The sequence below is a fragment of the Perna viridis genome, chromosome 1, assembly GCF_037379345.1.
Source record: "Perna viridis isolate PV_CMFRI_1.1 ecotype Kerala chromosome 1, ASM3737934v1, whole genome shotgun sequence".
Taxonomy (NCBI): domain Eukaryota; kingdom Metazoa; phylum Mollusca; class Bivalvia; order Mytilida; family Mytilidae; genus Perna; species Perna viridis.
In genome coordinates, this window is record NC_142445.1 from 34874448 (window position 1) to 34901711 (window position 27264).

Consider the following 27264-nt stretch of genomic DNA (forward strand, 5'->3'; position numbering starts at 1 on the left):
TTCCACAGATTAAAAAAATACATGTGTAGTAGTCATCGAGTTTGTAATTGTTCATGGGGTTTCTTTTCACCTCTTTTGTCTATTTCTAAGTCAGGGCACAGAAATGGAACAGACAAAATTCTACTTAAAACATATACGAGGTATTATTTTCGAAACGAAATTGGAACTTGTCTGCAAGTTTTGATGCTTTCTTGAGATTTCTGTTTTAGTTTTAGCTTTTTAATCACCACTGGTATAGTCACCTCGCAATGAGTGAGTGAGCTTGAGCGCGCTGTAAAACCTAGATTAAAACCACCATTTCGTTTGAAGTGCCTGTTCTTTGTTAGGACCATTGCGGTACCAGCTGCTCCGGTGGTGTAATATCTATTTTGCAAGATTTATTTTGGATTTGACCTGATCATGAAACGGATTAGTGTTCGGTAATTTTGTTTTTACCCTTATTTAGGACAGAACTTTATTACATAAGTAGGTCGGGTTCGTTGTATATGTTTCAATTCGTACAACTGAAATATATTTAGACTTGATTTAATGCTTTATGCAATATCAGTCATCATATTATAAGTAGTCTGCTTAAGCGTTTAAAGAATTCTTGATCTAATAATCACAAAGAATTTATCTTGAACCTCGACACCTTCTAATAAACAAGGAAGCTGTGGCAAATACATTTCAATCAAATAAATGTCTTTTTTATTCACAATGATTTTTTATCTGGTTCGTTTTAATCGATCTTTAAAATAATGTTGTGTACACTTAACTTAGCCACATCACTTACTTTCGTAAATGATAAGTGCACCTTGTTTATGTTTTGATTTGTTGTTTTTTTATTTTTCGGTTTTATTTTTTTATTTATTTCTGTTTTATTTATGACGTGGAGACCGTAACTTGTAAATCTCTGGTTATTTCTGAAATCAACCACGTTTTTATATGTAGTCTTACTTTTATATATATAAATATTATCAATTTTGGTGGGGTGAATTTCACAATAAAATGACGTCTATAAAATAAGTGTAAAATGACGTTATTAAAGAAAATGACGTCTTGACGCACAAACCTACGACTTATTGTGCACTTCCGGTTATTTTGTTCGAACATTTATCATTACGATCATCAATTATACAATTTTTGTCATGCTCATGCTCTCTGGTAAACTTTGCATAACTTATAGATCTAAAAAGTTAGAATTGGACCAATTTGTTTCATTCGAAATACAATTGTTTTTTTTTCTCGCTGTTATTTATTTTATAGGTATAACATTATTTGTTTTAGGAGACATATGCATTACACTTATCAAACTAACCTTGACGATTTCGTATGCCGCAAAATTGATTAGATGAAAGGAAACATTTTTTCTTCCATATTTACATATTTTTTTTATAATTGTAAATAAATTTAAATGACAGACAATGACTCCAACACAGAAACTGCTATAGATAAAATGCTGTGTAATGATCCAAATGGCAACTTTTAAATATGATATGAACGCGTTTAAAGCGTTTACCAAATTTAGCTCTACAGAAAGAGATAAAGATACAACTTCTCAGTCTTTCATCTTATTAACTAAAAAAAGTCATGTTATTGATCATTTTTGTTCTATTGAGCATACATAGAGTTTTAATTTCAGGAAATTGGTTGATGATGGATTTTCTGTAGGCTAATTATAAAATTGCATATTAGATGGGATAATTTAGCACAAGTTATTCGTAAATATTTGGCTTCTAACAATCGGGTGAAAAGAACTTCTTCTTTTTAAATCGCCATTTTGAGCAAAACATACGTTACGACTTGTGGTAGTAGAAACCTGCCTCACTAATTTGTTTTAATACTTTGCTGATTTGAGTAATTTAAGTTTAAAAACTATCAGTTCACAAACCCCATCAAAATAGTGCTATAAAACCTTAGTAATTAAGCAAGTCTTACATTTTTTTGTATCTGACTCAAATGTAGTAAATGAGAAATTCTCTCAAACAAAGAAAAATAACTAAAAAGAAAAGAATAGTAAACAAACATATCTTAAAATTTTCACCGACCCAATTTTCATAGAGAAATATTAACTCGTTAATTATTCATTCGGAATTTCATCTGTCCGAACCAGTAAATGGTTGGGTTTTTTCGTTCACACATAAAAAAGCCTTGACATATCAGTTTATCAGTTGAAACCGTTTATACAAGCTACACTTGTGCGAAAGCTGTATGCAGAATATCGATTTCACAAAAATACATATCAAACAAGAATCAATACAAGGTACATAACTGAACTGGAAGATGCTGCTACTAGTAGACACTTGATCTCATTGCTTTAATGAAACTATTTTAAAAGTACACAATTTGCACTAAAGTGGAAGATGTTGTAACTACTTGAAACATGTCTCATTGTATTGATGTTACTATTCTAGATTCTAGATTACTTTTCAGATTAAGGGACTCTTAGACGGGAGAGACATTAGGAATCTCACTTGTGGGAGTGCAAGATAGGAAAATATCAGCCACCCGAACTCAAAGTTAATATTACATGTAAATCGTTCTCTAATGAGCTCGAGGTTCAATCGAATTAGACAATTATTATCCCATATTCAAGGGTGTCCAGTATTTCCAAATCTTGCATTAGAAAACCTCTATTCTTTCTTACCTTAGCGTTCGTTGTCCAATTTAAAAACATATTTTAACCATCATTTTACGGCTGATCATGACTTCAAAACGGCTGCTTATGGATAAAGAAGCAGCACGAAATAAATAATCGTCAAATAATTTTGTTTAAATCAATATTTTAAAAAGAACTTCCAAACAAATTTTGGTTAGATATAATCGTTCAATTGTGCCAATGTTTGAAAATCGGCTAAAATATGAACTGTCTTGTCTCTTAAGCGTAAGTGTTTGTAAGAATCAGGCAAAATGGGAAAAAATCAGAAACGTACACATCAAATTCCCCACCGATCTGACAATAAAATGTCAATCAAGGATACTTTCTCTGTGTGAAAAGACCATTATTTGTTCTCTGCATCATTGGATTTGCCCATACAAATTTTCAATAAAATCTTAGAAAAATGAGGTTTTTGACAGAGTTATCTGCCCCTGAAATGTTAATTTTCAGTGCATTTCAATGAACTTGTAACTCAAAGGTCCAGCATGATATGGAAAATCTTGTCTTTATTCCTTGATTCTGATGGAGCAAAAACTCAAATTACATTATCAAAATGGTGGGTTTTTTTCATACCATGTTTCACTCACTGTCCGATTCTTACAAAGGCTGACACATAAGTGAAAATGAGGGCACAAAGATAGTGTTGCCTAAAGTTCTAGTAAACTAATATTAGAGAATTGTTATACATGATTGTGAATTAAGTATTCGCTTTAATGTAAGTCGTATTTCATAGTCCATTACTTAATGAATGAAATAATGATTTTTATGAACACATGTTTAAAAACAAAAATTTGAAAACAATATGAACAACAAAGTAATTTTCGACAGTCTATGACCATCGCATACATAAACTGGTTTGTCTGCATATGCCTTATATATGATAAATGCATACATAATAGTTTTGATCCTAATACTATTGGTACATGATATCTAATATATGCACCTGTCTACCTCAATGTGAATATAATCAATATGAGGATACTTTTTGTCCCACTTAAATGCGTTGACAGTTAAACTGTAAGGCAACCATAACAGCTCGGAGCGAATCGTAAAAAAACGGTCAATAGTTCAAAGAAAGTGATATTGCTGGTCTTGGTTGATGATGATCGTATTGCATACTATGAATCCTACGCATAAACCTTGAAATGAAATGATATAATTTTCATCAAACAATCTTCACGAGTTTTACCAATTATTTTCAGTCTTATCAATGTTCAATCGTTTGTACAAAACTTATCGCCCATTTTACTAAAATAATATATTTTACACTTAGTTAGGCACAAGTAACATTCATATATGGGAATGTCCATTATTCATTGAAACAATGTAGAATATTTGGTAGTAAAGCAGCTTAAGAAAAAAATAATCCCATATAAAAAGAAGAACAGATAATTATCAAATTGGCAACCACGTCAGTGTAGAAGATAAAATACTGAATCCCCAAAACAAACGGTATTTTACTAATTATTTTGTTATGTAAGAGAATTTTTGGGATTTGAACAGTTAATTGATATTCTAGTAAATTGTTCAAACGAACCTTTAATTGGGTGTTAAAAATTTTGAATTATTTCAAGGACAGGTCATCAGTTCTTCTTTAAAGTATAATTGTAGAATCTCTCATCGACAAAACAAGTTTAATTACATTAAATATTACTAGGCGAGCGAAGGTATCAAACATTTTTCTAACATGATGTTGACGCCCCGTGCAGGTCCGGGTGTTAAAAGAATAGGCCTGCAGCAGCGCTAAGCTTGTCGTATAAGGCGACCAAATAGTGCTCAGAAACCTAGCCGGGGCTAGGCGCTCTGCCCACAGAGCAACTGAGATGTGTGCCTCAGGTGGTGGAATGGGGTACCCCTGGCGTGTTATATGCTGGGGTTTGTCAGGTTATAATACGGAAAACCTGACCGCAAACCATAGTGGTGCACCGTGTTGGGAAAGATGCCACGTTCTTCGCACGTTAAAGAACCCTGCTGTGGTATTCGATAGGAGTAGGAATCTTTGCGCTCCGCCACAGGAGCCTAAATTGCTCGACCTTACCCATCCCCACTTTTTCCAGTGGCAATCAAAATTTGTCGACCCTATTATCCTTGTGACCCATCCTTTTTTTTCATTTCATGTTCATTGTCTGAATATAGCTGAAATATTGCTGCTCGGACGTTAAACCCCAACAAACAAACAAACAAACAAACAAACAGGATGTTGACCATATGTTGTTTTAATACAGATTCAAAAAGACTTAAAGGCATATTTTGCGAGAATATTCGACCCCTCTTCAAACACAACAAAAAAAAAGATACAAAATATTTGACTTCTCACCCTGACATTTGACGAATCATCGTTCCCTAAGTTGAGCGAAGTGGCTTCAAATTTTTTTGAGTATTCTTTAACGTGGACAACAAGAACAAAAAACATAAATATATATTTAGATAAGAAGAACAACCATGGTATGAATAGTATGGCAAAGTGAAGATCCACAATAAAATCGTACTTCTGAATAAATGACGGTAAATTACCTTGAAACTGAATTTCAGTTATTTCAGTTGACAGAAGAGATTTGGAACAAAGCAAATTGTAGTATCAGCAATATTATTTCAAAACTTAAGTTTCTAAATATTTTTTTCTTATCGAGTTATATATAATTATGTTTCCTCTCGTTACCGACAAAAGCATAATTGAACATGGTTTAGAGGAAAATACCGTTTAAAAGAAGGAAGATAAATAAATTTCTTTGTAATTCAACTTTCGTTTATTTAAAAGGGTGTTTTGTAAAGAATTGTTAACTTTTTAATAGGGAATAGACCGATAAATTTAGAATGAACCAACAGGAGAAAGTTCGAAAACTTGCGGACGACAAGGCTACTCCGTAGTAATATTTTTACGTAGATTAATGATCTGACATCAGAGACAGTGATAACGCACTATAGATAAGTAGTATAATTATTTCAACCAAATATATTTTTTTATAAATATTTTGGTCTTTTGAATTAATAACATTTGTATACGCTACGATGGCTACGCGGTAAAGACCCTCATACAGTGAGCGAACAAACCGTTTACAAAAAGAGGAAAGTCAGCAGCTAATCACCTATTAAAGGAACAGTTGGTGTTTTGAAAGTGCTGAAAAATGATGATAAACAAAGTGCATCTTACAAGATTAGAAGCGAATGAAAACACCGCATTATTAACCTATTGCTGAAGATCAGAACGAATTGTTGAATAAGACTTAAGAACAAAACTTATACATACCACATTGTTTAAATTTATGTATTTGAATATAAACAAAGAGAAATTTGGCCAAAATTTTTAAAAATGCATGTCAGGGTACGTTTTTTTAGACAAACGTTTAGAAGACGTATTGAATGGAATTGAACTATCGTGTGTACATGTAATAAGTCGATTGTCAAAATGCTTTGCTGTAGTACATTTTTTCAGTAAGATATCAATCAGAGCTTATTAACAGTGATACAGTGTTAGCCTTATTCCATATATGTACTTTATTTTTTACATTTTAATGCATCTGTTCGTGTAGCTGTATCGTGAGCAGTTTAAAGCTTATGAACATTAGAACTCAATTTAGGGAGTTCAGATACGTTTCATTTTATTCTTTGGCTTGAGTATCTAACATTCATAATTTAGTTATAAGACTTCCATTTAAACCACAAATGTATTTGTAAGAAAAAGTACCTATCTTTAGAATGGCCAGTATGTTATGGTTCCAATGAAGTCAATATAATTCAATTAGTCTTACTCTTGATACACGCATAAGATTATGCTTAAAAAGTATTTTAATTAGATGTTTATATTTTAAGTGTCTTACAAATTTTCAAATTTCGATTGTTAAACCTGGTCATAATGAAGAAGAACTGTTTAGTATAACATTTTAATTAAGGAAAAATAACCATAGCCAAATTTCAAATGAATAATATTCATCAATAATTATCACGAAAAGAAGTTGCATCTTCACAGTCAAAAAGAATAAGACATTTTTTAATATTGTTTCGTAAAAAGTAAGGATGGCTTGTTTGAATTCAGATATTAAAATAAAAATGAACATAATACAACACAATGGACATATTATTTGTATAAGGGGATGTTTTTCACCACCATTTAAGATAAATAATTGAATTCACCCAACTTTTTTGTTCATTTTTAAATATCTACAGGCGAAATGTAGACGGTATACTGCTTTTGTAAACGAATGATCGACGTGTTCTACAACTTTTTGTAGCGACAGCGGAACAAACACAACGAAAAGGAGACGTTTTAATAATGATCAAATCGATGACATTAAGTTCTATTTACGTTGGTGTCATCGACCATTTCTATGGTTACACAAACTTTTCAACTTTAGAACTTAATTAATTACAACTGTCACAAATGTTTAATCAAGTCCATGTTGGTTCCAAGTTCGTTTGTCTAATAGGTAAAAAGCCCTTGATATAAAGTAAGTTTGAAAGGGTTATATGGTTAAATGAGAATTTTAAAGGGTGTAATATCATACTTGTATATGTAATATCCTTCAGACCCTTTGTAAACTTGAAAAAAAATAAGTATTATTCTTTAAGAAGAATTTGATAATACTGGCACTGGCGAGACGTTATATGAAATCAGTTAAATCAGAAATCCAGAGATACATTTATCTTTGAGAACGTTTATTATTTCCAATTAAATCGTCACCTCATAGAATAATGTTACCTAATCTTTTCGCTTTGGATTGTAATATGAACTTTCTGAAGTGTGCCTATAAACCGATTCTTTATGGCAGACAGTTTTTTTTGTCGTCAACGTTTGTAAATAACTCGTTTAACCATTTGAGTTTCAATTCACTTACGAAAAAAGATTGTTTGTTTGCATTCACCGACACAAAAATCAAGTTATTTAATGTAAATCTGTGTAAGACCATATCGTTCTTTTTTCTGTCCTTTTGTTACATTAAAAACGACAAAATGGCACGCTATCTATTATAGATAAAGATCATAAATACAAGAGTGTAACATAACCCAAGATAAATAAAACAGGACAGTACAAAGAATAGAAAGTTTTGCCATGCTGATTCCATTCTTATAAACACACTTGATCATGATATAATACAACCATCACTATTGACATATAAAAGGAATTGTAAAAGCCTCTGTCACTATCGGATAAAACCTTTCTACGTGTCAAGGGTAATTAGTAGCAATAAAAGATACTTCAATCATGATTAAATTAGATATGTCAACATTAATACTAGTTGTACGCAGAATGTTATTCCTTATCCATCCTTGACCGTTAATTTTGGAAGCTCAGCGTTTTTCGTAATTGAAATGTTTGTGTATTGTTGGTAACCCTTTTCCTTTCTATTTTTCACCCTGATTGTCATATATAAGTGTATCTACTAAATACAAGTTTTTTTTATATATATTGTCGTTTGAAGGCTCGTAAGAGGAAACTCATTGCAAAGCTTTAAATGTGACACCAAATTAACAAAATTAATACGATTACAGTATTTTATTTGATTTGGTCAAAGTAAGACTTGTATTTAGTAGTTTGCATAAAATAATATTAAAATATTGAAATTGTTGATTTATTGTTGATGCGAGCAATCCTAAGTACATAACCTTTATGATACACTTGTTGATTTAAAGTTTTAATACTATTTGAGTCGGATAATGATATAATGCATACTTATTGTTCATGTTTGCAAACTCAGTCATAAATATTATAAATAACTTGTGACAATATTTTCCTGTACATAAAATTACAGACAAGTAACAAAGAAATACTACAACGAATGTAACTAAAGATTCATGTTCAAGTATTGCCATTTTTATCGAAATATTCAAATGTGTCATACACTATATAAACTTAGTAAAGAACTAGTCATTTGTACGAACACAAGTAAAAATCAATTCTATTTTTTTCTTCACCAAATGCCAAAATAACGCACATGTGGTGTACTTTGGTTGTCTTTTGAAATAAAACGAAATTATGTCTGTTTGACCTTTTATTTCTTGATTGATTTCAACAAAAATTTGTTTGCATTCTTCTAATTAAATTGTACGCCATGTAGTTATAGTGGTTTGTGTGTTTTCTTGGTTTGTCGTCGCCCCGAGTTGGTATAGTCGCTGTCACCGGCTTGGTCTAGGTTCCCGTTTATTTCAAAAACTTTTTTTTTATTGTTTTCAACGTGGTAGCTTCAATTGTGTAGCTCCTTTAACATATGTTGGTAGAACATAGGTGCTGGGTGTGGCTTCCTAATTGCAATAAGTTTAGTTTTGAGTACTCCTTATACATAATTTTCTTGGGAACTTGAACATTCTAATTCTGATGATTGGTTACTACTTGCAGCACGTGTACAGCATACACAAATTTGCAATATTTATAAATGTTATATGATTGGGGTTTTTTTTATTCCATCGAACGAATTTCTCTCTAACGATGAAAGACTTTAAACTCGTATCACATGTTGTTTTTTAAACAATCAAAATATCCTGAATTATCCAACAGATGTTTGTATTAATAATGAGTCAGACTGACATTATTTTACATAGGGTACACTGCCAAATTATGTTGTAAGTTATCAACCAAGTGAATTATTGATATCAAATGATGTTTCCCGGGTCAATTGCTACAATTAATCTTACAAGACGCGAGCCTTGGTTTTCCATTCCAATCGTTAATTGAAAGAAAAATAGGTGAAATATAGCAATATAACGAGAATAAGTGTATATGTCAAAGAGACAACAACTGCACCAGGCTGAAAATGTCAGCCCAAGGCCACCCATTGTTCTTCAATGAACGACCTGGAAACCGTCATACCACAGGGCAGGCTGTTGCTGGTTCTACAACATCATCATTCACAGCTGGTACAGAGAAAGAGTTGTCCTTATATATTCAAGTAACATTAGAATAAAGTAAAGGTTAAAACGAAACAAGACACACAGAGGCCAGAAATTCCTGACTTGGGACAGGCATAAAAATGCGGCGGGGTTTAAGTACTTTGGTGTGATCTCAACCCTCCCTCTTTAAAATCTGGCCAATGTGGTATATCATAAGTCATACAATAAGGACACAACCCATGTCATGCCTAAAACTGCTTTTAAATATAGTGTTTTAATTTCTATGTAAAACTATGAGCAAGTCAATGTTAATACCAAAAAATTCTGACCTTAACGACTTGACAACAATATCATAACTATATCCCTTACGAATAAGATTATTCAACGATTTGGTGAATTTATTAAGTGAATATCGAGCTTTCCGTGCTTTGTGTAGAATATTACTGTAAAACAAAAGGTGAGATATACGCTCACGTATTACTCCTTTACAAGTATATCTGTATTTGAGAGTAAGTTTCCTTGTATCAGTTGACAAATTATGAATTTCTTTTACGAGCCAGTGATATCGACAACTTTAATGTAATTATATTTAAAAGATTCCTTTCGTTAAAATCCGAAATATAGTTACAAATCAAACCAATTGTGGTATGTACACACCATATTATGGTGAAAAGGGAACGTCATCATCTAGGAACAGATATTTAAAAAATATAATTATTGAAGTCATCATTGTTTAGAGCCAAAATATCGTCCAAATATCTAAAGGTGTTATTAATTTTTTCTACAAAATGTTGTTTTGAAAAGTCTGTTATTTATTCTAGCCATAAATTGTTATTCGTAAAAATACAGAAGGAGGTCAGCAGTAAATGGTTCACATTTGGTAGCCTTTGTTCGAGTGTATATTCCCCCATTTGCATATTCAGGAAATATTTATATTATTTATTGGACGTGGCAGTCTATTATTGAATTAAAAAGTACATTTTTTGCTTGTTGATTCGTTTGACTTTATGATATGCTACAGATAATTTCTTCTTAAGTAACATTTTTTTTTCTTACATGGAGCCAAAATCGAACATAACGACGGCGATAAACATGAAAATTAAAAAGAATGAATTTATACTACAGAACAAAAGGCATTTATATTTCTTGTAGTGCACAGACTTTTTTATTCAAACATTAGGACTCAGAAAATGCAAAGTCTGCTAGTAACGATTTTATTAGATAATAACGTTATTACCTACCATATATTCTGTTATACTTTAATCACGATTTACGATTGCTATAAAATAACCCAAACGGAACAATCGGAGACAAAAGTTTGCTGTTATTGGCGTGAATGCGATTGTTAACTGTTCTTATTAACTACAGGGTTGTGTTCATTACATAAAAACCGTTTTTAGACAGTTTACGCTTAATGAACCCTAAAGCTGTTAAATAGGTATTGTGTAAAAAATTGAAACAAATCTGAAAATGAATAACAAGAAAGTGTTTTTTTTTGTTTTTTTGCGGTTTTTACAGAAAAAATTGATCAATTTCAGCAGGAAATACTAAAATTTGGAGGAAGTCAAGAACAATACTTGTACTACTCGTTCCGTCGTATTTAAGATAGTACATGTGAACACTTTGAGTAAAAAAAAATCACAAGATGATTCATGTCCACTAATTTAAATCTGTAATTTAGTATCGCGCTAGAACTCTAACAAATAGGCTTCTGGAACAGGATTATGTTGCTACAAGATTGAAGTCATCACTACAGAAGTTTTATGGTCGTCATCATGAACTCGTGGATCGTTATGGTGTATCCATCAGCACCATGAAAACTGATTTATTTAACGGGTCATAGTTTTCCTTTCCTCGTTTGTCTACCCCGGACTTGACTTTTTATGAGCACTTCTGCGGGTGTTTCTAGAAAAGCAGAGGACGCTTACCCTACAGGTGCACCTGGTCCATGCTCCCAGTTTTTAGTGGAGTCCGAGTTGCTCATTTACTTTTGTTACTTTGTATGTATGATTTTAGTTACTTTATGTTCTTTGTTGTGTATGTCTGTTTTCCATGTCTGGTCTTTGTCCCTGGATTACATTCTTTTGATTACCGCTATAACCTTGGTTCCCTTGATTACTCTTAAATTTGTACATGTCAAAAAAACATCGAATTCCTTTTTATTTCTTATATTCCACCTAACCAGTTTTCGCCATTCCGTTGATGCACTTTTTCACGATAAGAATTATATTATTATTTGTTCGTTTGGTGTTTCTACCCCATGACTGACCTCTATCATTTGCAGTGTCTGAATTTTATATGGACTGGTTTTTGATACAAAAACAATAATTCTAAGGTAACAAATTTTGCTACTTTCGCTACTTTTCAAAAACGGTTATTCACAAAGCATTAGTGTTAAGCCTTATCAAACGTTAGTAAATGCATTTTCAATCAAACATCAGCGTTCCTGCAATAAACATAGCAAGCTTAATAACATTTTCTTTGAGCAATACATATTTCTGCACTAATAATTTCCTACAATGTATGATTTTGGTTTTCACCACTGAGTTAAAAAAGCTTCAAGATAACCCCTTTTACTTTGTCTTGCTTGATTTAACTGTTTGATTACTTCTTAGGTAAGCGGCTTATTTTATTTTAGTTTATGACCGTTTTGCATAAGGGTATCTCTTTTAATTTCTATTTAACTTTGGTTAAGTAACTTTCTTTAATGAGTAGTTCTGGGTCAGAATGAGATCTGATCAGAATTGTTTAATATGTAGTATTAAGTGTACAATGGTTTCAAGTACTTTTATTTATCATTTTTGTAAAACATTTTTAAAGTAGTAAATTCAATAGAAAAGTCCCAACAAAACACTATGCAATACGGTTTGGAATATTATAGAAAATACATTTGTATAACGGCTTGTAGATAAAGAACTGATGTGTTCCAAATTTAACCATAATATTACAGTTTTATTGTGCAAATACAAAATGGTGGATGCCGATCATTCCAAAATTCTTTATTTGATGAAATGCTATATGGGTATTATGTTGATAATAATAATTGATCAGTTGGGCTAGTTTAAGTTAATAATATGTTAAAAATATCTTTTGAGCACACCAGGATGTCTAAAATGTTTTTATTAACTGTATAAATAAAAGGTAACGTATGGGAACAAATAGTGCACCACCCTTGGTCGATCTGTTTCTATATATAAGAGGTTTTTGCAATGACTTCTACAGAAAAAATAGAAGCAAATAATTCAGTTATTTCAGTTTCCATTATATAAAGGATGTACTATCTCTAAAAAAAATAACTTCAAGGATTACTTACATTTGATCTACCCAAATGAACAAGTAATTAAGCAAGCGATTCCCCTCTGCCTCACAGACCTTAACCTGTACATAATGAAACAAGAAATTTGCAATCGAAATTGTATGACAACCGTGATGATTGTAAAATTCATAAATGGTACTATACCAACATTTCTAAAATATAGAGTATACATTCTAAAGTTGACCCGTTACTATTGAGCTTGCGATGCATTCCTTCTTCAAAGAGCCAGGAAATTTTCAAATAAGCATCTATGTCACGGGTATGCTCAGCCTTTGTAGGTATCATCACTACAGAAGTTCTACAGTCGGCATCAAAATTTGACTGATCGTTTTTACCTCGAGCTCACATATCAGACTAATTCTCAGTAACATATCAAATCTTGCTGGATGAGCAACCCAATGAAATAACTTTACACTTACGGATTTTACTCACTTGCAATCTTTTCCTTACCTCTAGTTTGATCTGTAATTGTATTTTTTCTATGGACTAAATTGTGTATGTGGATCTTCTCTGTGTGTAAATATTTTGTGGTTCTTAATAAATGTCATCAAACTATGACAAGAAAATTATAAATAATGACAAAGTATAAGAGAAATTCATGAAAACTATAACGGCGTATTTACCAATTGAAAAAAAAAACACCACGCTAAGTATTGCAATCAATGACTTTGCACGAGAAAAAGGATCTACAAATTACATACTATCATATGAATATACATTACAGTTTGTTTCATCCTCGTAGATTCCGTTTAGTTTGTGAACATTTTGTCACTAATCATTTTATCAGAAAACATTATCAGGTGTTGCACATGGCCCCTGTTTTAGTTAGGATTCTTTCTGTCTGTGAAAGGGTTATGTATATATATAATTCTAGCAAATAGGCCTAAGATTTTACTATTAAGAAGAGGAAAAACAGATCTTTGTCATGAATGTGTATTCTGTTTGACGCTTTTTTTTCTTGGCAAAAAATCCCCCGAAAATGTTCGTCTGGCCTTTGAACAAGTTACTGATATTTTATTTTCAGTTTGTTTAATATAGTTTTCCAATAAATTATTGGTATCGAAATACATTTGTCTTGATATAAAGCATCGATCGTTTACAATCTTAAATAAAAATGTTAGCCGCTCTGATTCGACAATGCTAAATAGACGCATTGTGCAGTTACAAATACTAAAATAAAATACGGAAGCCTTAAAGTGTCATGTGTAAAATAAATAGTATTAATAGTATTAATGTCGTTATTTAGACATAAATATGTCATTCTTTCGACATGTCATATCGTAATTTAGACATAAATGTGTCGTTATTTCGGCAAAGTATGTGGTAAATTCAACAAATTATGTTGTTATTTCGACATAATGCCTTTTTTCGAACGACACTTGTCGGCTTCCGCAATATACTCATCTGTTCATTAAATAATCTTTTTTGAATTTAAACTTTGTCATCGAAAACTTGCTTATAATCTCCTTTTATACTGCCTACCTATTTTTAGGGAATTTGGTCTTCCCGTCTTCAACGCATTATACTTAAATACCATGTAATTTAGGGGTAAACCATGCGACTTTTTTTAAATTAAAACCATATTTTGGGAAATTGATGGATGCTTTTTTGAATTTGAACAAAATATTTTGCACATTGTTTTTGTTTTGTGCTTCTTCACTATAGCTGAGTTATGTAAAAGTGTAATTTTTTATTGCGCTTATGTTGTCCTTCGAATTGTTAATTACATCATTTCTATAGTTAAGTTTCCCATGTCTCTACTATTAGATTGATTGCAGACTGAACCTTTATCTGATTAAATCTGAAATACTTATCAACACCGGGAAAGGTGACTGCTGCATCTTCAATGAAATTATTGTTAACCAACTATCGTTAAACACTGCGAACAAATTATTTGCTTTTATGAAATGTTATATTAGATAGTGAACACTACTGCTAACCTAAAACAAGGTTATAAATCTTTGCATTGAAAAACTGTTATTTTGTCAAATTGTCAACTTCTATCATTTATACAATATCATGGAAATACTACGTACATAATTCGGCGAGCAATAGATTAAATATCACTTAGCACAGAATGTTTTTAAACTAAATGCAAAATTTTGCCAAACTATGAATACACTTAAATAATGAACAGTTGTATAATCTAAAATGTACTTTTCTCTCGCAGTATTCATTGCTATCGCATACTTCATAAGTTTTGTCCACAAAACAGTCTTAAAGAAAACATCACAATTTGTTGAAGCACACAAAGACGTTTGTGTTATTATACAAATGAACCAATATAATAATAATAATAATGCCATGTGATTTGAGAATTGAAGGGTAATAATGATTTCTAAGTTTTGGAACGTTTACGTTTAAAGAAAATGTTTAAACTAAATCCAACTTACTTTTAAGACCAAAAAAACAAAAACAAAAAAAAAACAAAACAAAAAAAAACAAATAAAAACAAAACAAAACAAACAAAAACAAATAAACCAAAAGAAAACAAATATCAGAGAAAATACAGCAAATGTAATGATCTTCTAACATGCTAAAATACTGTATACAAATATTAAATCATAAAAATATCATCTCTTAAAATTTCATGTTTATATATACCGTGGATGAATAATCATTTGCGTATTAGCCTTTTTTCGTAAAATGGTCGAAAAACCAAGAATTCATATTTCCAAATAAATGTAAATTTTTTATATAAAAGATAGATGCAATAAAGATTTATGCGAATTAAAAATTCTATGAACTACATAAATTAGGACAAACCATTGATATTGATAACCACGGATTGAATACATCAGATTTAATTACTTGTTATTAAAATTGTTAATATTGTTTAAAGAGAATTCCTTATTAAATGATTGCACGTGAAAGCTCTTGGCATTTCTACCGACAAATGTCATTGTTATTTTTTGAAGACATCTACAGTAAAATAGATTTACTTTCCTTTTTGAGGATTTGGGCAAAGTCATAAAAAATGCATATCGCCAGACATAAACCCTATATTGCATCTTTTAATTTTGATTAAAAATGAATTTAACTTTTCCTCCAAAAACGAATCATTTTAAAACATTTAAAAGGCATCATATATACTACATAAAGCTATAGTTTTATATAGCCTAGTTGGCCGAGTGGTCTAGGGCGCTGGACTTTGTGCTAGAGGTGTTGCCATAGATGTCACAGCGGTACAAGTTCGAGTCCCGCGGAGGGAACGACCAAAAATTTGCATCGCAAATTTAACAGTTCTAACATCGTTGGGAATTTTTCAGACCTTTCTATACGTTTACATATCTTCCCTGTATCAATTTGATCCGATGGGGCAGTGTAGTGAATAGAGTCGTCACATTCTGAGACGTATATATATATATATATATAGATGGGTCTGAAAACCGAATGATGTAAGAACGTTCCCTCCACGGGACTTGAACTCGTACCACTATGGCAACACCGCCTGCACAAAGTCCAACATCGCAAACCTCACAGTTCTAACATCGTTGAGAATTTTTCAGACCCTTTTATAAGTTTACATTATCTTCCCTGTACCAATTTAATCCAATGGAGCAGTGTAGCGAATAGACTCGTCACATTGTGAGACTTTTATTTAATACTGATTTGTTGTGACGTGTATCATTAATTTGATCCCCTATCCTACATAATAACACCTAAATGAGCTGCTCCGTACTACCATACATCGTGTACTTAGTTACAGCCCTAGATTAATCCTACGAGGAGGAATGACCCGGCCAGCGAAAGCTTGATTGTTGGGGTTTAACGTCCGAGCAGCAATATTTCAGCTATATTCAGACGATGAACATGATATGGATGATAAAATGAACATGAAATAAAAAATGGGATGGGACACAAGGATAATAGGGTCGACAAATTTTGATTGCCACAAAATGAAAGGGAGGGATGGGTAGGGTCGGACAATTTAGCATCATGTGGCGGAGCGCAAAGGTTCCCACTCCTATCGAATACCACAGCAGGGTTCTTTAACGTCCGAGGAACATGGTATCTTTCCCAACACGGTGCACCACTATGTTTTGCGGTCAGGTTTTCCGTATTATAGCCTGACAACCCCAGCACGTAACACGCCAGGGGTACCCCATTCCAGTTGCTCTATGGGCAGAGCGCCTAGCCCCCGGCTAGGTTCCTGAGCACTATTTAGTCGCCTTTTACGACAAGCTTAGCGCTGCTGCAGACCTATTCTTTTGACACCCGGACCTGTACGGGGCGATATGTGTGTGTGTGCGTGTGTGCGTATGTGTGTGCGTGATTTAATTTCAGAATGAGATATCGTTTCGTCTATTTGAAAGTGGAATCAAGGAAATCAAGATTATAGTGGAAGTCAAAATAATGTTATTCAGGGGCAAAGACCAGACATGACAAAACAGCAAAATGCAACAAAGTACATAAAATAGCCAAAATAATACGTACATAGCTACAATTGTAAATAAGCAACTAGGACTTGGAGCATGGACCTTCTGATTTCCGCTGGAATCTTGGTTCCCTTCATCACTCTTTTACCTTAATGTAAGAAAGCATCCTACTTCTCACAAATGTATGGAGGATTACAAGAGGATACAGATCACGGAACGATTCAAATACGTTAAATTCAACATACATTTCCAGTACGTGAAAAAAAAGAAACAAAGACGATCTAAATACACAATGTAGTGAATTGAATAAAATATATAACAGGTAAAGAAGTAACATAAACAACTAAAGCAATAGAAATATGACCTTAAAAAAACAAAAACAAAACAAAAGCAAACAAACGGGAGTGACAGCTAGTGCTCCAGAAGGGTTAGGATGTCTTGTGTCGTTAATAGCACCAGACATGTTGCACGTGAGTTTAATCCGGTAATAATGAAGCAACATTTAATAATGAAGCAATGAGCAACAACTCTATATATTCAGTAATGTCTATCTGTTTTGTAGATTATAAAGGTTATTAATGAATTTGCATGTTTAAATTATTTACCAAACAATTGACGTTATTTCTTAAGTACTATTAAAGGATTTCACTAAGATCATAGGAAAATCTTTCTCATCCTAATCTTGAGTCCTTCAATAATTTTCTATGTGCATAAGAGACTTTTTGAATTCCTTGTTAAACTTTTCCAATGTCTATGGTGATAAATAGTATAAAAACAATAGCCTAAAAATAACACAATTATGTAGCTTTACAAATATGTATACTTTTATCAGTTTGCAAGAAATAAAATAAAGTTATACTCTTGTTACCTTTTGCGATTTCATCTATGTTTATTTAAGTGAATGCCCTACTAAAAAACAACCCTCATCGCATTGATAATTAGAGATGTTCGGTCGATATTTGTAGACACAATCTCATTAAACTGAACATGGTGTTATTCCAATTACAAACAAAATTTATATATAATGACAACTGAAAATCATTTTAAGAAACATTTCACACAAAATGTAAATAACACTAACCTCATAGAATCGACCTATGTTCAGGAAAGATTCATTTTAAATTCGGATTTTTTTTTAAACCTCTTTAAATCAGCGTTAGGTGAAAATGCATGCTCCCAAACAATTTTAAATGATATTTATACAAAATGGTTAAGGTGATCTTCCTCCTTTTTACATTTATCTCACACTAAACTATGAAGTCAATCTTGCGTCACAAACAACACTGAAATGCACCCAAAGCAATACGATGAATTTTTACTTATAACTGTAATGTTTTCATTTCTTCATTTTTCAGTTTGCTGCTTTCTTTTCCTTTACGTGGAATCTAGGAGAGTTCATGTGCAAGATTGTATACTATATACACAACGTCTCCGCAATTTGTTCAGTATCTACGCTTACGGCAATGAGTCTTGAAAGGTAAGGGAAAAAAAATTTCCCGTTTTTTCATTCGGTTTGTGTATGATATCCATTGTGTCTAACTATTTTTGTATTAGGTTTTGTCATTCCTGGACTTTTTAGTTTTCAAAAGGCTTCAACAATGGTTTGCTTTTATTCCCAGTTGTGTTTTGATATCTTTCTCCTTACTTTAGAACGTATTTTTATCAGTCATAACACATATTACATACTGTTTAATTAGTCATTTTCGCGGGTGACAAACTTCGCGGTTTGCCTTATGAACAGGGGTATTAAATTTCGGGGTCTTTATTTTTCGCGTCCATATTTTTTTTTCTACGGGAAAGAGCTGAAATATCTGGACTTAAATATGGCAAGCTTTTATTTTACATTATATTACCGATTTCAAAAGTGAATAAAGTATATAACTCTTTTTTTTCTTTCAATATACATACATTAGTTGTATTTTTTTTGTGATGTGTGTATCTGTTTAGTTTATGGTTTATGGTTATTGACATCACTTTTGCAAAGATATAAACGTCTCCAAAAAGAATCCATGGGGAGTAATTCAGACGCAATTTCCTGAAGTAATACAAATAACTTTTGTAAACCAAAAGTATTTTTAAAAATTCGTCCTCTTCTGTCCAAGTATGCATTTTGTTTTGTTTTGTTTTGTTGTTTGTTGTTTGTTTTTTTGTATTTTTTTTTAAGCAAATGTATATATTTCATTTTTAATTGTGCGTTGTTTGCCATGTTTTGTAGTTGTAAGTGTGTGATAGATTGCTTCTGTTTTGAATCATATTTTTTTTTTGTTTCCTTAAGAGAAGTAAAAGATCAGGGTCACCTGGTGCATATTGATGACATATTTCCTTATTTAGACAAAAGCTTTTGAAATAAATGTGTTTTTAGAATTTTTCTTTTCAAAGAAATTAAAATGAAAACAAAAAAAGTGTAGCATTTTTATGGTCCTAATATTTTCTGCCTTGAGCACAATTTCCATGCTTCGGTATGTCTCACTACACTATCTTTAGATTTTGTCTCCCTTTTAAACTCCATTAGAAAAAAAATCAAGTTATTACTGGCCAAAAGACTCCCATTAAAGATAATTATCTGGAGAAGAGGTTTAACTGGACAAGTAAGAGTAGTTGTTTGTCACATTTAGGTAAATAATGAAACTAACAGCTCGTTCAGATACTAGTTCCCTGTAAGAGAAACGACATTAAGACATCCAGATCTATCCATCAAAAATGTGCCTTTTGTGACCTTAATAACTATAGCTAATCTAAAAACTCATTATATTACTTGTCAAAAATTGTCGCAAACTACTGAATCTTCCATAAACTATTCAAGGACAGGTTTCTAGCTGAAGGGACTGAATTTTTTTTCTAATTTTGTTTTAATCAGTTTTTGATGTCAATGAGTGATATCGATATAATAAAAAAAAATATTCAGTTGAATTAATAGAATAATTGTGTCGTGGTTGAAGGTCTCAGTCATCTATTCTTCCTCGCATTGCATCAAAGGAGCTTTATTTTGGCATTGCCCAGTGATAATATATATAGACGATTATAGCGAATAAAAACTAAATTTCAGAAATTGGTCTTCCCTGAACAGAATTGCCATTACCTGATGAAATGTTTTAGGTAGTTGAATAAGGAATAAAGAAAGAGTATCAAACTCATGAAGTCAAATATCATACCTGATGTAATATGTTCTCTAGTATTTTCTCTGTATTATTATTGAAAGTTGTTTTCTAAAAAGTTTCAAAAATGAATTATGAAACACGGGAAAGCCCTTCAAAGCGTTTTCAAAGTCAAACGGAATTGTGCTAGGGATAGATATACTAACAATGATTTCTTAAAGGGAAAGGGTGTAGGGTGAATTGTGGATACATCATGGGTACAACCACTATCATTATGATTGATATTTTCTCTTGTGCGGAAGAAAAAGCCGAAATCATTCGTTTTCAAAACCAAAATAGCATATGCATAATGATTAGCCTAAACATTAAATGTACAAACAGTTCCGGAATTTGACCCTGCAATTTTTATATGTGAGTGATACACACTATTTTATCTATGTAGCAACGGCATAAAAAAGCAATTTAGGTCGATTCTCTTTTATCCTGTTAAGAAATGTATATCATATTAGTGTGAATTTCACAAAAATTTCAACAAACTAGTCAATGTACATTGTAGGCTATTCAGGAAACCGAATCTTCGGCTTCTGTAGTCGATTTCACACAGTCGCAAGTATTGGCGTCATTACAGGAAATAGCTTTATGACGCCATTAATTACAATCAGTTTTTCATGTGCGACTTTTTGTGAAATCGACCGTTTAGACTTAAAGTGTCGGTTATTCTACCAATGTAACTTATAAGTTGACTTCAAACGTAAATTAACGTCCTAGTTCGGTACTTTTCATCATTCGTAATTTTGCTAAACGGTGACCTATATAAAAAATCAAACTCGTTTTTTTCACAAACTAGTTTGTTAAGAAAAGAACCAGTTTCAAAAATGTTTAAAAGAATTTTCATCCATCTTCTGAAGGGCATTTCGACTATTACATCATAACGATGCTGCATATACTTAAAAAAAGAATGAAGCACGGTTTCAAGTAATCTCTCAAGAAAATAATGATGCTAATATTGCTGTAATATCATTCAAAAAGATTCTTAAGTTGACAAATCCTGTTCATAAGAGATTATTTGTCAATGGAATTATTTGTGATTACAAGATTTTCCTAGTTGTTGAAATAAATCGAATTCTAAAGGGATGTTTGTGGAGATTAAACTGATAAGATTTGGGACTAAGAGTTTTTCATATATGATTAATTTCTTGCATTTTCGATTTAAGATGTATATATATCCACAGTGGTGTAGCCAGAAAGTTACAAAATATACTCCTTTTTTTCTTGACAGGCAAATGAAGGGGGGAATTATTACTTAGAAAGGTATCAACTACTGAAACAAAGTTAAGTCCTTTTGAAAAACATTTGTTATATATTGTATAAAATTGTAATAAGTCTACATCCAATTTACAACGAATATAATGTTTTCAATAATTAATACATATGTCAAAGTCATTCTTTGTAAAAAAAAAATGAAAACAAAAACGAAAACAAAAAATCAAAAAACAGGGCAACGGTTGGAAAAATGCACAAAATGACAAAACGTAGCGTCATGACAGATAAACTGACAGAAGATATGGCAAATAGATCAAATGACATAAGAGCATAATATGAAAAATATTCATCCGATTTAAGGTGCCGTGTTTAGTCAAGATAACAAGATATATGTCTATACCATCATTATTGAAAGACGTTGATAAAAATATTGGAAATTAGAACTGTCTATAAACTGAATCAACATGATATAACGAAGAGTAATCTCTTTCTTTCATTACATTTTGGTTCACGCAGGTATTCTATCATTTATTTGTTAAGTTCTCATTCTACAAGTAAACAGAAGTATGATATTGGTGTTGGCATTATTCATTTGATTTCATTTATGTTTTAAAGACTCATGAGTTTGGATACCGAAAATTATGAACATTTGTAAAGAGAAAAATATCAGATGATGTCTAAAAGTACGTATCCATAGGTTTATTGCTATTTCTTTTGTTTGATTTTTGTTTGAAGGTGCCAAAATAAAGTATAATAAATGAGTCGTTTTAAAATCTTCAATTAAAATTATAAAGTTATATACACTTTATAGATAAGTGTGAATTATACCAAAATTTCCAATATTTATAGAATTCATATTTTAATGTTTAGAAAGAGAATTTAATGGAACAAAAATTCTAGCAGAAATAAAAAAAAAATGCAATTCAAGAATTTAAACTAGACAGTTAAACAAACACACACAAAAAACAAGAAATTACCGAAATAACACCTGAAAAGAAACAAAAATAAATGAGCAACTCGGACTCCACTCAAATACATGGAGCATGGCCCAGGTACACTGGTAGGATAAGCGTCCTCTGCTTTTCTAGAACCACCCGCCGAGTTGCTCATAAAATTCAAGTCCGGGGTAGACGAAAGGGGAAAGGAAAACTCTGACACGGTGAACAAATCGGTTTTCGTGATGCAGTTGGATACACTGTAGTGATCCACGAGTTCATATTGACGACCATAAAAGCTACAGGGTCGATCAAACCGTTGTTGGTGCCCGAGGTTATCAACTCAACTCCGTCAGCAGTCTTGTCTGAGACGAATACATTTACATAAGAACTCATAAAACCCAGAGGCTTGATGCCTTGTATTTTTTTTTTGCTGGACTGGTGCTATTTCGGTATTTTTTTTATTTGAGTACTTCTTTTATACAAATCTATGTAGCCTTGATTTTTTATGCATCTTGATTGTACAGCATAAATAAAATTGGAATGTTTATATGGTTAATATGTTTGTGTAAAGCGGTGTTCATCGACAAAACTTGTACAAGCTATTTTAATATTAAAGTAAATACCGGGCGATTGTCTGGGTGTCTGTTACCTAACGAAGTAAATCAGTTACTTTCCATAAAAAAGCGCTGAAAAAGTAATCTTTTTTTCTCAGTAAAACGTAAATATTGGAGAAAAAGTTTCAATATTTATGCTGCATGCATCGGCGTGTACAGAAAACTATGACACGAGGGTCAGTATAGACATGAATGGCACAATGAAAGTGGTAGTATACATATTATATATATATAGATATAGATTAATTTGGCCTGAAAGTGACGTAAAAACTTGATAGAAAACAAAATAAATTTCCGAAAAGCTCTATACGCGTTGCTGTTTAGTGATAAATTGTATTGTTACAAACCAATGTTTCAGTTGTTCTTTATAAAACAAGATAATTGGGATATAATCTTTAACGTATTCTTTAATAATCCACTATGTTATCACAAACCTAAATGCATCGACTTGAGCTCCTTTAAAGAATCAACTACAATATATGTATTTTTGTTAACAAAATGCTTTGAATTTTCAAGAATACCCCAAAGAACTTGAGATAAAGGATACTACAGACACTGTGAAGTCAGCCTCATATCTTGACCTCTACTTCGAAATCGATGGTAAAGGAAAACTATTCACAAAACGTTACGACAAACGTGATGACTTTTCATTCGGAATTGACAACTTTCCTTTTATCTGTGGCAAAACCCTTCAGCACCTGCGTATGGAGTGTTCATATCACAACTCATACGTTATGCCAGAGCTTGTCGATACTACGCAGACTTTTTGTATCACGCTAGAATTCTAACAAATAGGCTTCTGGAGCAGGGTTATGTTGCTACAAGATTGAAGTCATCACTACAAAAGTTACCGAGATCAAGTACGTTGGATATTCGATGTTCGATATTCGACATCCAAACTTTTGAATAAGAAACTGAATATCAAACGGTAAAATTTTACAGTTTGATATTCAGTTTGATATTGAAAAGTTTGAATGTCGAATATCGAACATCGAATATCCAACGTACTTGGTCTCGGTACAAAAGTTTTATGGCCGTCATCATGAACTCGTGGATCGTTATGGTGTATCCATCTGCGCCATGAAAACTGATTTATTCAACGTGTCATAGCTTTTCTTTCCTCTTTCGTCTACCCCGGACTTGACTTTTTATGAGCAACTCGGCGGGTGTTTCTAGAAAAGCAGAGGACGCTTACCCTACCGGTGTACCTGGTCCATGCTCCTAGTTTTTATTGGAGTCAGAGTTGCTCATTTGCTTTTGTTACTTTGAATGTATGATTTTAGTTACTCTATGTTCTTTGTTGTGTATGTCTGTTTTCCATGTCTGGTCTTTGTCCCTGGATTACATTCTTTTGATTACCGCTGTAACCTTGGTTCCCTTGATTACTCTTTGACACTATTACAGAAGTTTTATAGTTGTCATTGCAAATTGATAAACCAACATGAAGTTTTTATTTCATAAATTAGACAAGATATCTTAAGTTGGATTTCACGTCTTACCAGAATGACAGCCCACAAACATGACAGCTATTGGATTTTACTCATTTACAATGTTTTGGGTGACACTGGCATACCCTTTCGGAGCACCAGAGTTCGAATATTTTTTACTTAGATTCCTAAGATGAGACTTCAAATTTCAAATGCTACAGTTTTTATGTGCTTTATTTTTTTCCTCATCTTCAGTTTCGTTTACAATTTTATCACAATTACTAACTTACTGCTTAATCTATTTCATTGTAGGTATTATGCTATTCTCCATCCAGTTAAAGCAAAATACGTTTGTACAGTAGGACGGGCCAAAAAAGTCATATGCGTTTTGTGGATCGCTTCATTCGTATTAGCATCTCCGATCCTGTATGGCAGGGTTGGTATTTCTTAAACTGGATATTATATTGTGAATTAAGTCTGAAGTATTTAAATAGTTTAATTAAAAGATATGAGCAAAAACAAAGAAAACAAAAACATATTTTCATCGCACCAACCAGGTTTGAGGCTTTTTTGTCCGTACCCCAAATTTTTTTTCAGACATTTTTAACATTTTATTCAATCTCTCTGATTTACTTATTTTCCACTGAAGTACTTTGGCAAATGTCGTAATAAGTGTTAAAACTAAACTGAGTGAAAGAAAAATGAAATGGTACAGAGATTGAACACTTATTTCAAATAAACTTTAGTGGCGAAAAGTCGATGCCAGGAAAGATAATTAACAAGGTCTATGAAAGTGCCACTTTCTCTATTTAACAAAGGGAAATCCTTTTTGATATCTTTGTAGGTTTTTGAAAGTTACGAAAACACCACGGGCTTTCTATGTTTTCGATTTAGTAAAGTGGAAGAATATTATGAGTTGAATTTTATATTTATGTACAGTTTTGTCACCTCTTGTACTACTATATCAATTTTACGATTTCAGCAATATCGGATAGTGCACGGTGATCGGGCAAAAGCTGAATGGTGTGTTAAAACGTGGAATTCCTATGCCATGTCAATTGCATATGAAATATACATGCTGTATATCATGCTGCTAGTTCCAGTTATTGTGATGACGTTTGCATACGTAAATATTATACTGGAGCTTTGGCATATAACGTCTCTACAAAATCGACACCAGTGTGGGTATGTAGTCTTTTATATTCATGTATATGATTAACACGTTCCCTCGGGTTCATCTTCATTTTTGTTGTTTCTAATGATATTTATACAATAGTCATGTAACCAACTGTTAAAAAGTCGTATAACAACAGAATTTAATTGTACCTCATAAGTGTTCCTCACAAAAGCAACTATTTTCATATAGAATAGAGTATTTGCCCGCAAAGACCATTCCACATGCAATTTAGATTTTTTTAACAACTTCTACATGTTGTCAAATGAGCGGGAATAACCAGTAAACAATTAGGACGACTTCGTAGTTACTTTAATTATGGATTTGACTTTTGTTCACTTGAAGTTTTTTGGGGGGCGTCCTTTTTGTATCTGAAAAAGACAACTCAGTCTATATATACCCCATTGTCGTATAATGACTGCAATCTGTGACTTATGATATTTCAACTTATTCGTTTTTTTTTTAAACTAAAACTCTACTTTCTGCGAACTACTATTTAACTTATTTGTCCCTTCTGATGCAGTCATGTTGAAAATCAAAAATTATTACAATATGAAATTGGAAAACAGACATGACCAAATTCATAAATTGAGCTTTCAATAACCAGGCTTTTCATTGTATCAATTTTCAATTTTATTAATCGTTTTATGGTGCCTGTTCCGTTATAGAGAGCTACAACAAAGGTCATTGTGAGTGGTCTCATAAAAGCTTAGTTAACTTTTTTGTCCGTAAAACTAATAACTCTCTCTAAAAATGGGTCACTTTTGTTTTTAGTTTTTAGCTTTTCACAATATTAAGTTTAACACTACAATGTAATTGCAACCAAATCATTAACAAACAAAAACAAAAACAAAAGAAAAACATTAAGCGAAGTAAAATTCATTTGAACACACACAAAAACCTAACATACATAAATAAAAAGAAGTGATATACAAATAAAACCTGGATCATAGTACTGCTTTGCTACAGATAAAGTGTTCCGTTGACTCCACAACAGAGAGCAGAATACTATTGAAAACGATTTGTTAGTTTTGTGTAGATTTAATGCTCTTATTATAACAATAATTCTGGCTTTTTAATCATCACTTCCAGATGTCATTTCATTAGTATTATACTTAATCTCTGGAATAAAAATTGTAGAAAAGTAAACTGAACCAATACAGCTGTGTCGTTGTAAAAATCGTTAGAGATAATTCATAATACAAAAAAAACTTACATAAACTTCAATACAATTATCGTTTAATTCATAAACATTGTTTTTCCTCATCCTACATGACTGATATTGTAGCAGTCAATAATATATAAAAAAACAAAATTGTCGCTTAAAACTTTAGACATTTTAAAATCTCTGTAGACCAATCGGCCAAAAATGTTATCGCCTTCTGTAAATATTACGTAGTGAAAAAGGCCATATAAAGACATGTTATTTATCATTTTACACATTATTGCTGGCGATTATTTGAATAACCTTTTTCGCATTGTTTTCTGTGACGGGATTAAAACTGTTTAGGTATAATTTGACACTCCGTCATTGCCACATTTACTAGTTATGTTAAACAACAATTATGGATGTAATAAATATGATTTGTCTAAAAAAA

The 27264-nt window shown here is 32.0% G+C and overlaps 1 protein-coding gene across 3 annotated transcripts in view; it reads left to right on the forward strand.

Annotated features, from left to right (window-relative positions):
* Window positions 1-27264, forward strand: part of LOC148628502 (QRFP-like peptide receptor) — a 43076-nt gene that overhangs the window by 7795 nt on the left and 8017 nt on the right. For all 3 annotated transcript variants that reach the window (XM_088588653.1, XM_088588643.1, XM_088588634.1), the window contains exons 2-4: window positions 18511-18632; window positions 24805-24928; window positions 25475-25677. In XM_088588653.1, coding sequence (XP_088444779.1) covers window positions 18511-18632; window positions 24805-24928; window positions 25475-25677 — 449 coding nt within the window. The remainder of the gene's footprint in view (window positions 1-18510; window positions 18633-24804; window positions 24929-25474; window positions 25678-27264) is intronic.